Source organism: Pecten maximus, chromosome 15, assembly GCF_902652985.1.
Source record: "Pecten maximus chromosome 15, xPecMax1.1, whole genome shotgun sequence".
NCBI lineage: Eukaryota > Metazoa > Mollusca > Bivalvia > Pectinida > Pectinidae > Pecten > Pecten maximus.
This window is the reverse complement of record NC_047029.1, coordinates 10168133-10181196: the sequence shown is the minus strand read 5'-3', so window position 1 is coordinate 10181196 and position 13064 is coordinate 10168133. Positions and strand designations below refer to the sequence as shown.

At 34.0% G+C, this 13064-nt stretch overlaps 1 protein-coding gene across 1 annotated transcript; it reads right to left on the bottom strand.

Moving 5' to 3' along the window:
- Positions 1 to 367: 367 nt before the first annotated feature.
- Positions 368 to 12854, bottom strand: LOC117344170 (sodium/calcium exchanger 3-like). The gene is made up of 10 exons (XM_033906825.1): positions 12782 to 12854; positions 8130 to 8362; positions 7015 to 7120; positions 6676 to 6777; positions 5857 to 5961; positions 5360 to 5592; positions 4847 to 4952; positions 4472 to 4576; positions 4012 to 4116; positions 368 to 552 (listed from the first exon to the last, which is right to left on the bottom strand). Exons 1-10 carry the CDS (start codon positions 12852 to 12854, stop codon positions 419 to 421), a joined length of 1302 nt encoding a protein of 433 aa, XP_033762716.1. The 3' UTR covers positions 368 to 418.
- Positions 12855 to 13064: the final 210 nt, after the last annotated feature.

Below are 13064 nucleotides of genomic sequence, written 5' to 3'. Positions count from 1 at the left end.
AAAAAAAAAAAAAAAAATGGCCTCGACACTTTGTCATCATGTAGAGTATTATCATGCTGTTCTCGTGTGACATTCACGCGAGAGGATTTTTTCTACTTAGTATATTGAGCTGTAACAGTTGTACTTTGAAATTGAACATTTGGGTAAGTCTTCCGATTACACATGGCCGTTTTCGTTTTTGCGGTCCACTTGTACCGGTGTTGTTCGTATTTGATATTGTTTTCAGACGAGCCTTACAAAGACTTCAAGGCCTCTTCTTGTTTGAAATATTTCATTTAAAAAGTGACGAACCGGTTTGTCCGCATAAACGAACAGGCCCCATGTATATAGCCATATTGTATTGAAATAATAATCTCAGAAGAGCAAAGTCATGTTGTCTGTAATAATTTATTAATTTCCAAAAACAGACATCTCAGCGTTAGTAATGACTGGTGCCACACTTGCAGCCGGTAGTATACGGGTCGCCGTGGTAGGTGTCGTCACAAACACACCTGTTGGTTTTCAGGTTACATTGAGAGTGTGGGATACTCTTACAACGACCGTCGCATGGAGCTGTGAAAGAACAGTAGATAATCTTGTGAAACAATGTATGAAAAATACTGCCAATTTCACCTTGAACCTTACATGGACATGGACATAGTACGATAGTATTAGCGTCGCAATTCATCACAATTCAGATTTTTAGGTCACCTGAGACGAAGTCTCAAGTGACCTATTCTAATCGCCTTTTGTCCGTCGTCGTCCCTCGTGCGTCGTGCGGCGTGCGTCCGTAAACTATTTACATTTTCGACTTCTTCTCCAAAACCTCTTAACCAAATTCAATGAAATTTGGCAGAAAGTTACTATGGCTGAAGGTCAACCAAAATTGTGAATTATATGGTCCCCACCCCCCAGGGGCCTGAGGGGTGGGGCCAAAATGGGTCAAATTGACTAAAACTTCAAAAATCTTCTTCTCTACTCTCAGATATGGACGAGTCAAACACTCTTCATAGATGGAAGGGTCTTGTGGTGCTTTACCAAAATTGTGAATTTCATGACCCTGGGGTCTCGCATTTGCCCCTGGGGAGGGGGTAAACTTTAGTATAGTTTATATAGGGAAATGACATTTTTGACTATTATTTGTTGGATTTGTATTGGAATTCATTCTTACCTGGATAACACTATCAGCATGGGATAACAGTTTGATGGTATGGATATGTTGGCCCTGACTGACCCCCAGGGGCTGATGGGCGGGGCTAAAAAGGGTCAAATTGACTGAAAGTTCAAAAATCTTCTTCTCTACTCTCATATTTGGTAGAATCAAAAACTCTCCATAGATGGAAGGGTCTTATGGTGCTTTACCAAAATTGTGAATTTCATGACCCTGGGGTCTCATGTTTGCCCCTGGGGAGGGGGTAAACTTTACAATAGTTTATATAGGGAAATCACATTTTTGACTATTATTTGTTGGATTTGAATTGGAACTCATTCTTATCTGGTCAACATTATCAGCATGGGAGAACTGTTTGATGTTTTGCATAAATTGGCCCTGACTGACCCCCAGGGGCTGATGGGCGGGGCTAAAAAGGGTCAAATTGACTGAAATTTCAAAAATCTTCTTCTCTACTCTCATATTTGGTAGAATCAAAAACTCTCCATAGATAGAAGGGTCTTATGGTGCTTTACCAAAATTGTGAATTTCATGACCCTGGGGTCTCATGTTTGCCCCTGGGGGGAGGGGGTAAACTTTACAATAGTTTATATAGGGAAATCACATTTTTGACTATTATTTGTTTTATTTCTATTGGAGTTCATTCTAACTTTCTTAAAATTATCAGCATGGGATGACAGCTTAATGATATGCACATATTGGCCCTGACTGACCCCAAGGACTGATGGGTGGGGCCAAAAAGGGTCAATTAAATTAACTGTAATATTTCAAATCTCAGGTGACCGTTAAGGCCCTTTTGGCCTCTTGTCTTTTAGAGCTACAGTTTTCTTACAGTGTTACAGTTTTCTTACAGTTACAGTTTTCTTTTAGAGCTACAGTTTCTTATAGAGTTACAGTTTTCTTATAAAGTTACAGCTTTCTTACAGAGTTACAGTTTTCTTATAGAGTTACAGTTTTCTTATAGAGTTACAGTTTTCTTATAAAGTTACAGCTTTCTTATAGAGTTACAGTTTTCTAACAGAGTTATAGTTTTCTTACAGAGTTCCAGTTTTCTTTTAGAGTTACAGTTTTCTTACAGAGTTACAGTTTTCTTATAGAGATACAGTTTCCTTACAGAGTTACAGTTTTCTTATAGAGATACAGTTTCCTTGCAGAGTTACAGTTTTCTTTTAGAGTTATAGTTTCCTTATATAGTTACAGTTTTCTTTTAGAGTTACAGTTTTCTTATAAAGTTACAGTTTTCTTTTAGAGTTACAGCTTTCTTATAAAGTTACAGCTTTCTTACAGAGTTACAGTTTTCTTATAGAGTTCCAGTTTTCTTACAGTTACAGTTTTCTTTTAGAGCTACAGTTTCTTATAGAGTTACAGTTTTCTTATAAAGTTACAGCTTTCTTACAGAGTTACAGTTTTCTTATAGAGTTACAGTTTTCTTATAGTGTTACAGCTTTCTTATAGTGTTACAGCTTTCTTATAGAGTTACAGTTTTCTTACAGAGTTACAGTTTTCTTATAGAGTTACAGTTTTCTTATAGAGTTACAGTTTTCTTACAGAGTTACAGTTTTCTTATAGAGTTACAGTTTTCTTATAGAGTTACAGTTTTCTTTTAGAGTTACAGTTTTCTTTTAGAGTTACAGTTTTCTTATAGAGGTACAGCTTTCTTACAGAGTTACAGTTTTCTTACAGAGTTACAGTTTTCTTTAGAGTTACAGTTTTCTTTTAGAGTTACAGCTTTCTTATAGAGTTACAGTTTTCTTACAGAGTTATAGTTTTCTTACAGAGTTCCAGTTTTCTTACAGAGTTACAGTTTCTTATAGAGTTACAGTTTTCTTACAGAGTTCCTGTTTTCTTTTAGAGTTACAGTTTCTTATAGAGTTATAGTTTTCTTATAAAGTTACAGATTTCTTATAGTGTTCCAGTTTTCTTTTAGAGTTACAGTATTCTTATAGAGTTACAGTTTTCTTATAGAGTTACAGTTTTCTTACAGAGTTACAGTTTTCTTATAGAGTTACAGTTTTCTTTTAGAGTTACAGTTTTCTTATAAAGTTACAGCTTTCTTACAGAGTTACAGTTTTCTTATAGAGTTACAGTTTTCTTACAGAGTTACAGTTTTCTTACAGAGTTACAGTTTTCTTTTAGAGTTAAAGTTTTCTTATAGAGTTACAGTTTTCTTTTAGAGTTACAGTTTTCTTATAAAGTTACAGCTTTCTTACAGAGTTACAGTTTTCTTACAGAGTTACAGTTTTCTTACAGAGTTACAGTTTTCTTTTAGAGTTAAAGTTTTCTTATAAAGTTACAGCTTTCTGACAGAGTTACAGTTTTCTTTTAGAGTTATAGTTTCCTTATATAGTTACAGTTTTCTTTTAGAGTTACAGTTTTCTTATAAAGTTACAGCTTTCTTATAGAGTTACAGTTTTCTTTTAGAGTAACAGTTTTCTTACAGAGTTACAGTTTCCTTATATAGCTACAGTTTTCGATCCGGAACGTGGTATAACCTGAAAGCTTACTTCTTTAAGGAAATACAATTTTATTATAGAATCCCATTTTATCATTTGTTATCGAACGTAAAGATCAGAGGAAAGTGACTCCTTCTCTGACGTCATTTTGTTCTAATGATCAGAGGAATGTGAAACCTTCTCTGACCTCATTTTGTTCTCATGATCAGAGGAAAGTGACTCCTTTTCTGAAGACATTTTGTTCTCATGCAAACAGTATATAATTTACCTGTTTATAACAGTTCGTTATTGAAACAAGACCTGGCCTGACTGGTATCTTTAATTCGATCACACACTTATGTGTTTTAAGTTGTTTTTTAATCATTTCAAATGGATATCTCTCGTAAGTTTAAATTAACATATACTTACGTGCGCATTTCTTTACTCCGTCTCCAACGAGTCCCCTGTTACATTTGCACGCGTTCACGGATTCATCACAGCGAGCATTGGGCAAGCACTTTCCGTAACATGGACCTGTAGTTTGGAGTATAGGTTATAAAGACAATATTCAATCCAGGTATACATTACTTTATGATCATATTGAATATCTTCTTACAGTATTTATAGATAAAAATATTCCCATATCGTATGGGTATTAGAAATACAGTAATACAATACAAAACTAATAATTTGTTTCAGTTGAACAAATGATATCGCTTTTCTCGTCATAATATTGTTATATAAACATCTTAAAGTAATATTGATATTAACTTTATATATAAATCCACTTATTTTTAAAACCAATGATCTTCAAAGGAGGAATCAAACAAATATTTCCTACCTGAAATAATTTTTTTTTTTCAGTTATTGCTTAACATGATATACTTACGATGACATTCCTTATACGGGTTTCCCAGGAGCCCATCATTACAAACACAGACGTGTTTTGTTGTGTCACACCTTGCACTGCTTACGCATAGTCCGTGACATGGCTCTATAGTAGTAGATACAACAATATTAAATCATTTGATATAACAGCAGACGATATCATTAACTTTAATAAAAGTTAAACTTAAATGCCGATATTAATGAGATATACATAAACTGAGGATGCTTCTTTTATGCCCCCTACTCAGATTATATTACATGTGTATCTTCATGGTAATGGTTACACAAAATCCGTATTATAACAAAAAAACAAAAACAACAAAAAACAAAAAAAAACAAAACAAAAACAAAACTGATACAGTAATAAAATACGTACTATCATCATCCTCGATCGTAACCACAGCAACTTTGGGATTCACAAGTTTGTTTGGGTTTTTGACGCTGGTCAGTTCGACAGAGAATGTTTCGGTCTTCTCATACAACTGTTAAACAGTAAAAAGACATTTCTAGCTGTGTATTATAAAATTTGAGCTCTGTTAAAATGGAAAATACATTGATATTAGATATGAATAGTATTAAATAGGTTTTCATTTCATGGGAGATTGATGCGATATTCAGCGTACACAGTAGGTATACATGTATTTCGTTAACTTTTCAGTCCTTCATCAAATGACTATCATCAGGGGATTGCTTTTAGTATCAGAGTAACGGTATCATGACGTAATGATAAGTAAACGAGGATAATTATGTCTATAAAATTGTTTTAGTATTAACAAAATATTCATATACTATTATTTGGTGACGTGATACCTTATTGTTAGTAACATAATTACTTCCCTTTCTGTTGCTATTGATGCCATAATCTGAGCAAATGCATAATACGTTTTACCTGATCGTTAGAAATGTGTATTGTAATGACTTTTTCTTTCTCGCCATTTGCAAAGAAGAGATCTCCTCCGTGGTTAACGAAGTCGGTTCCATGTTTAGCACTGCCGTCCTTAGCTACCCAGGTGACCTTGACCGCACCTTGACTAGATACTGTCCTCAGTACTTTGATTTCAACAGTACCATCACCCTCTTTCACAGAAAAACTTGATTGTTCAAGCGCGAATTCGCTTGGTCCTGTACGAAAAAGAAAATTTGAAGGGTTTAGAACTTTTTAAAGTCTGAAACCAATATTACATGGAATTATCACTCATCTTAAAATGAATTTTGAAGAAAAAATACATTTGACTTACTCTATTACTGATATGTTGTATAAAATGCAAATACGTCGATTGTTTACATTACTGATAATGTATATATATACGGTTACGTTACGTAATCATCCGTCTACATATATCTAGAGGGCTGGACTTTATCCATAATATGTGAAATATAACTTACTATCGCATGCTATCAATGGGTTACCATAGAAACCTGGTTTACAGTAGCATTTAAATTGCTTCACGTTGCAGAGGGCGTTCACACAGCATTTTCCGAAGCATGGTTCTAAATGAAATAGACAAAACGATTAAACTTGGAGATTAATGTTGGAAAGACGACAGAGGGAACATGGAATATTTAACAGATATTGTATCATAAACCTGGGGGAAGCACAATAACGGGAACAGCGCAGATCTAACAGATATTGTTAAATAATACTAGGCAAGCACAATAACAGGAACAGCGCAAATCTAACAGATATCGTATTATAAAACTGGAGAAAGGAAATTAACGGAACCAGCGCGGATTTTAACAGATATCTTATAATAATACTGGGGAAGAGGACAATAACGGGAACAGCACATATTGAACGGATATCGTATATGATAATACTGGGGAAGAGTTAAATAACGGGAACAGCAGATATTAAACGGATATCGTATAATGATATTGGAGGGGAATCAATAATCCTGATGTGTCTTATGTGTCAGGCCAAAATACTCTTGATATGTTCTATCACATCTGATGTTTTCGGTCAATATACTCGTGTTATCGAAAACGAAGAGTTTCGTGATTGTGTTTATATTAATGTTCTTGATATCGTCTGATGAATCTGTATCTATTATCTCTAGGACACTTCGCCATTGATACTAGGTACTAACAACTGTTTATAAACATTTAGTTCCAACCAGTTTGGCGATGATCAGACCTTATTCTATCAGGAATGGGATTGGAATCATTAAACGTTAACCTGACTGCTTTATTGACATGAATACTCACTTTCACATTTCCCATTGAAAAGAACGAATCCTCTATTACAGAGACATTTCTGTGTGGCTTTGTTACAGTAAGAGTTTCGTTTACATAATCCTTGGCATGGCACTGGAATAATACATAAAGGTAAACTGAGTATACTGCATAGATCTCTGGTCATATTCATAGTAGATTTACTCATTTTTTTTTATTTATTATTATTAGAACTACAAAAGCAAAACTATGACATCAGCTATTAATAGTGACAAGCTAGTAGTTATTTGAATGTATTACATGTCAGAGAATGGTCATTATGTTAAAGAAAAGTCTGAAATAGTTCACAGAAAATTTGTGGAAAAACCTTACAATCATTATCACGTATGGTGACAACTGTCTCGATGATGTTTCCTAGTTTTCCATCGTTAGTGACTTCTGTTAGCTTGACCTTGAACGTCTCGTCGGGTTCATCGATCTGTATTTAGACATACGATACCCAGGTTACATTGTGTATGTACAACTTCACATTGGGCTAGGATTAAATGCTATAGTCATGGTATTATTAGTTCACCTGGTCCGAATGTGAGCTTATGCCATACCGTAGCGTCCGGCATTCTTCGTCCGTCCGTCGACAATTCACTTCTTCTTCTTAACCATTGATACGAATTTAACCAAATTTGGTAGGAAGCATCCTTATTTGGCCGAGATTCAAATTTATACAAATGATAGGGCTCACCCCCAAGCGTCCGAGGAACAGGGCAAAAAGGGTTCAATTAGGCAATATTGATATTAACGACTTCTTCTCTGGAACTAAGTAATGTATGACATCTATATTTTCAGCGGTAACATCCCAAGGTGGCTGGGATTCAAATTTATACAAATGATGGGGCTGACCTCCAATGGGCTTGAGGGGCTGGACAAAAAGAGGTCCATTTGGCTACATTGATATTAACGACTTCTTCTCTGGAACTAAGCAATTCATGACATTTCTATTTCAGTGGTAACATCCCTAGGTTCCTGGGATTAAAATCTATATAAATGATAGGCTGGCCCTCTGGGGATATAAGGGGCTGGGCAAAAAGGAGCAATTTGGCTAAATTGCTAGGAACGATTTCTTGGATTTTTGAAATCGTTGAGAACCCCACCAACTAACTATATTTGAAATTGCTAGGCATCAAAAGATAAACACTACCACGTTGTAAAAGCCCTGAGGTTTTTCCACACCCTAAGTGACTTAGCTTCTTAAAACACGTTCATATTAATGTTTGACTTCATTTCTGGGTTGTATCTTTGAATCAGTTGGGATCTTAACTCCATTTCCATATATAACATTGTTAGACATCTACAAATAAAGCTATTAACAAATTGAACATGAATATAATTTTTAAATTTGTTTTCAAAATTGTCCAGGTGGGCGATACATGCCCTCTGGTCCTCTTGTTTAAAGTGTACCATTTTTAAACAAAAAGACAAAAATAATTTACCGGATCATCGAAGATTTGGATAGATATGAAGGCAGTGGTCTGGAGGTTTGCGAATTTAACAGTGCCGCTGTTTTCTTTGTAATCCTTGCTAACTGTTGCTGTGATGTCCGTTGCTTTCCAAATTACGTCATAGGCTCCAAAAATTCCCGCGATTCTGTTGACCTGTATCTTTACAAATCCATCATCCTCGTCAACGATATATTGTGGCCGTAGTAATTGGAACGTACTTGGCTCTAAAATGAAAAAAAGACCAAATTAAACAATGTTCATTTTGATATATTCTATAAGTTAGTTTAAAACACAAACATCATTTGGAAACTAAGAATAGCGAACATTTATTCCCTTCATCAAGCAACAGGAACAAATGACCGATGATGTCTAAGCCGAAACAACATGCCAATATAAGCAGAAAATCGAACTGCTTCCCCGTTTCCGTCTTGTAACCATGATTGAGACTCATAACGTCTGGAGTTCCACACATTCAATGTCTGACTAGTCTTACGACGGATACGGCACAGTTTTCATTAATCGGTATCTATTCCTTGTTTTATATTTCAAAGTGATATTACGTGTGTTATTTGTAATTTCTTAAATTATATTTTTTTCGCGGAAATGCCTATTCCAAACCCCAGTTGTTGCAAGTTAATATCTGGATAATAACCAGACAAGTATGTAGCCATTAATAAAATAATCATCTCAATAAATCATATATAGACGTCGACGTTATTAATCAATGAATTTGCTTTCCTCTTAGATTATACGGATATGTTAAAGATATTGACGTCGATGTAATAAGATTGTATAAGTCAGTGAAAAAGAAAACTTAGTTTTCAAGTGTGATTGACATCCACTGGTGCTCATTTTCCAAAATGATATTTGATCAAGATTTACATGGACGGTGTCGTCAATAAATTAAGCTGATGTTTATCCTGCAGAAACGTCTGGTCCTATTCCCTGTGGACGTTACCATGTGTCATCATACTTATATTAATTTATCTTTTGTGTAATTTCTGTTATCGTTTTATCGATTCTGATCTAGAAATATGTTTTTGTTAATATGTTTTTGACTGTTTATAATTAATCCGTCCTTTTAACTTTCGATAGACAAACAATAGTTACTTACTATAACACCTCACGTCAGCATTTCCGATAAATGGCGGGATACACTCACACTTGTTGGTTCCTCTATTACACCTGGCATTGGATATACAATCGCCTCCACACGGTACTATAATGAAATGATGTCTAATTAGATGCTTTGTAGTTTTACCAATTGTGAAGGTAAAGATGTGTTTTGTCGCCTTTTTTCAAAATCGTTCAATATATTCAAAATATATATTTCATCTATTTTTCACTTTCCCCAGAAAATAGCGAAAATTAGAAAAGTTACAGTAAATATATATATATATTTAAACCTTAAATTGCCTTGTGTATCGGTCAAATATTTGAATAAAAAAATCAACACAGTAAAAATATTTGAATTTCGCTAACGTTTCCAGGCCTCATACAGCGGCCATCTTGAGGCGATTGTCTTTAATATCTTAGTTACGACATCATGACGTAATACATAGTAACATTTGGGGAGATAATAACATTACTAACAATAAAATATCGCGCGTCACTAAATAGTATAGCTAATGATAATTCAGTGGTGGTTTGAATAATTTAACAAATACAGCCTCTTTACTGACAAGTACTAGTGGCAATGGTATCTGCCATTCTCTAGAAGGGGAATATGGACAAAGTATCAACTATGTATATATAAATATCTATGTATTCATTATGTACATGTCAGATTCAGATTCTTTATTTTGCCGAGAGCCTTACGGCTCATAGGCGCATCAATAATACAAGTACAAAGAATACAATCATTCATGTCGTGGTCCTAAGTGTTCTGCTTGTTTACATACAATGTTATACAATATTAACTACCCGCATGATGTTTTCGGAGCAGCGCCACCTAGCGGCCTAGAGATAATGGGATGCAGTAGATAGACTCCCATTAAAACAATCAAGCATTTACAGTATATACATGCATAGTGAACACGTTCTCAATTCGTTTTGGTAAAATGCCAACTATTCTGAAATATAGTACATTTTAACCCAAACAAAATTTAAAAAAAACATGTATAGCTGACCTACTTACATTGACACTTGTTGTTTATTTTGACATATCTTGGTTTGCACGAGCATATGAATTTGAAAACATCGCAATCTTCGTTATCGTCACACTTTCCCCAGCATGGTTCTGAAAGAAACACAGTATATGAATCACATTGCAGCACATTTATTTGACACTTTCTAAAAATAACCATTTACACGTGTGCCTAACTAATCTGTAAATAATGTGGAAAGGATCCAACTACAACATGTTAAAAGATAAACTAAAATGTTAATTTTTAACAAAACTAATCGAACAGCAATATTAAAACTTCCATTATTTATAAAATGTTTTTACAGTCATGCTAATGTTACTTATTAGTTAAAATGTAACTAAACTGTCATGTTAATGTTAGGTATAAGTTAAAATGTAGTTATATTGTCATGTTAATGTTAGTTATTGGTTAAAATGTAGTTATACTGTGATGTTAATGTTAGTTATAAGTTAAAATGTAGTTATATTGTCATGTTAATGTTAGTTATCGGTTAAATGTTCGTTATACTGTCATGTTAATGTTAGTTATCAATTAAATGTTCGTTATACGGTCATGTTAATGTTAGTTGTCAGTAAAATGTTCGTTATACTGTCATGTTAATTTTCTTTATCAGTTAAATGTTCGTTATACTGTCATATTAATGTTAGTTATCGGTTAAATGTTCATTATACTGTCATGTTAATGTTAGTTGTCAGTTTAATGTTCGTTATACTGTCATGTTAATGTTAGTTATCAGTTAAATGTTCGTTATACTGTCATGTTAATTTTCTTTATCAGTTAAATGTTCGTTATACTGTCATATTAATGTTAGTTATCGGTTAAATGTTCGTTATACTGTCATGTTAATGTTAGTTATTAGTTAAATGTGATTAATCTGCCATGCTAATGTTAATTATTAGTTAAAATGTAGTTATACTGTCATGTTGATGTTGATTATCAGTAAAATGTTCGTTATACTGTCATGTTAATGTTAGTTATCAGTAAAATGTTCGTTATACTGTCATGTTAATGTAAGTTATCAGTTAAATGTTCGTTATACTGTCATGTTAATGTTAGTTGTTCGTTATAATGTCATGTTGATGTTAGTTGTTCTTTATACTGTCATGTTGATGTTAGTTATCAGGTAAATGTTCGTTATACCGTCATGTTAATGTAAGCTATCAGTATGTTGTACTGTTACCATTCTATACTTACCGACACATTTGTGAGTACTGTCTCCGTGGTAGTTAGGCTTACACACACATCGTCCGTTGATAGGAGTTGAATTTTCACAACAATGCAGTGTTGGGGGTTGAATGTACGTTCCCCCTATACAAATAGAATCCAATACGCAATATCAGATAGCTATATCATTAGGACAATCTAACGAGTCACCGTAAAAAAGTATAATTAGAAAACAAAAGTAAACGCATATTATTTTCTTTTTGATGACTTTAACATTTAAACAGATATAATTTTTTTAATAGCTTCTGCTATTTGCTTTCCATTTAATCTTTTAATCGTTTATCAAGCAATGTCACTAACAAGCATTATGGCTGGTTAAGATATCATATTAATAGCCCATAATGTAAAAATGAAGTCGCCATTTGTTACGTTGGCTTTGATTGGCTGATACAACTTCTTCATTTCTAAGAGAAAATAGTCCATCGGTAAAAATAGATTTCATAAGGAGTGTGTGCAGTATATAAGTTTATAAGGAATAATTTGAATATGTCTGTTATGTTAGTGAGCTATAACTCAAACAACCGGAAGGTACTCTCATCAGAAACCGCTCCGTTTTTGTGTATGAGCGTTATGGCTCCTTAACATAAACACACCAAGTTAATCCTGGTATGTTAGTGTTTGTTATTCCGTCATTTGTGACACTCCTATTATTCATTTGATGCATGTTTAAAAAACTTATGCTTATATCTTTCCCATTGTTCTTGCATTACATGATTTTCAAATAGTGTAGAGATTAAACACAAACTATATCAACCATATGACATGTACTCCCACTACAATCTTATTACATACATTTATGATATTCAACGGGTATCCACTAAATATCCTCCATGTATTCATCAAAACTTTATTTTAACGTTCCTGCGATAGTAAAGCCTTTATACATTATTGTAGGCACACTGTTAAATCGTAGATACATCATGATAGGAAATAGTTTACCGACTCAAAGCTAAAACACTTCAGTTCAACACACACAAAAAAATCTTCATTTTCATGAATACTTTCGAGGAAAAGTTTCTCTTCTTAATGAGGCGGAACAAGCCATTCAGTGCCTGGTTTTAACCAAATTTACCGAAAGAACATGTCTTGCAAACACAAAAATTGCTATTGTAGATGTTTCGTTAAATCAAAAAGAGTTAACCTAATCTTGCAAATTGTCGGAAAAGTTTTTAAAAAAGTATAAAACACTCGTGGACGAGATTTGTTATTCATGAACTGCAAAGCGCCATCTAAGATAAAATGCAATATATTTAGTTTCTGCGGAGTACTTACGTGATGCTCCTATCAGAAGTAGAGCGGTTACGGCAGTGAAACAGAGGCTGGCTGTGGGTAGTTGGTCAAACATCTTGCTTGATGATGAAGGTAACTCACAAGCATGCTCTCTACTACACCCTTTTTATAATAACGAACCATTCCCCTATTTCTGCCTTAACCAATGAAAACGAGCCAGAATCATCACGTGCTGATTACTGACGATAACTTTGGAATTGTACAGTATGTCAGCATTCTTCTATTGTATAATTGTATGTAACCTCGTGTCCAACATGGTATATTT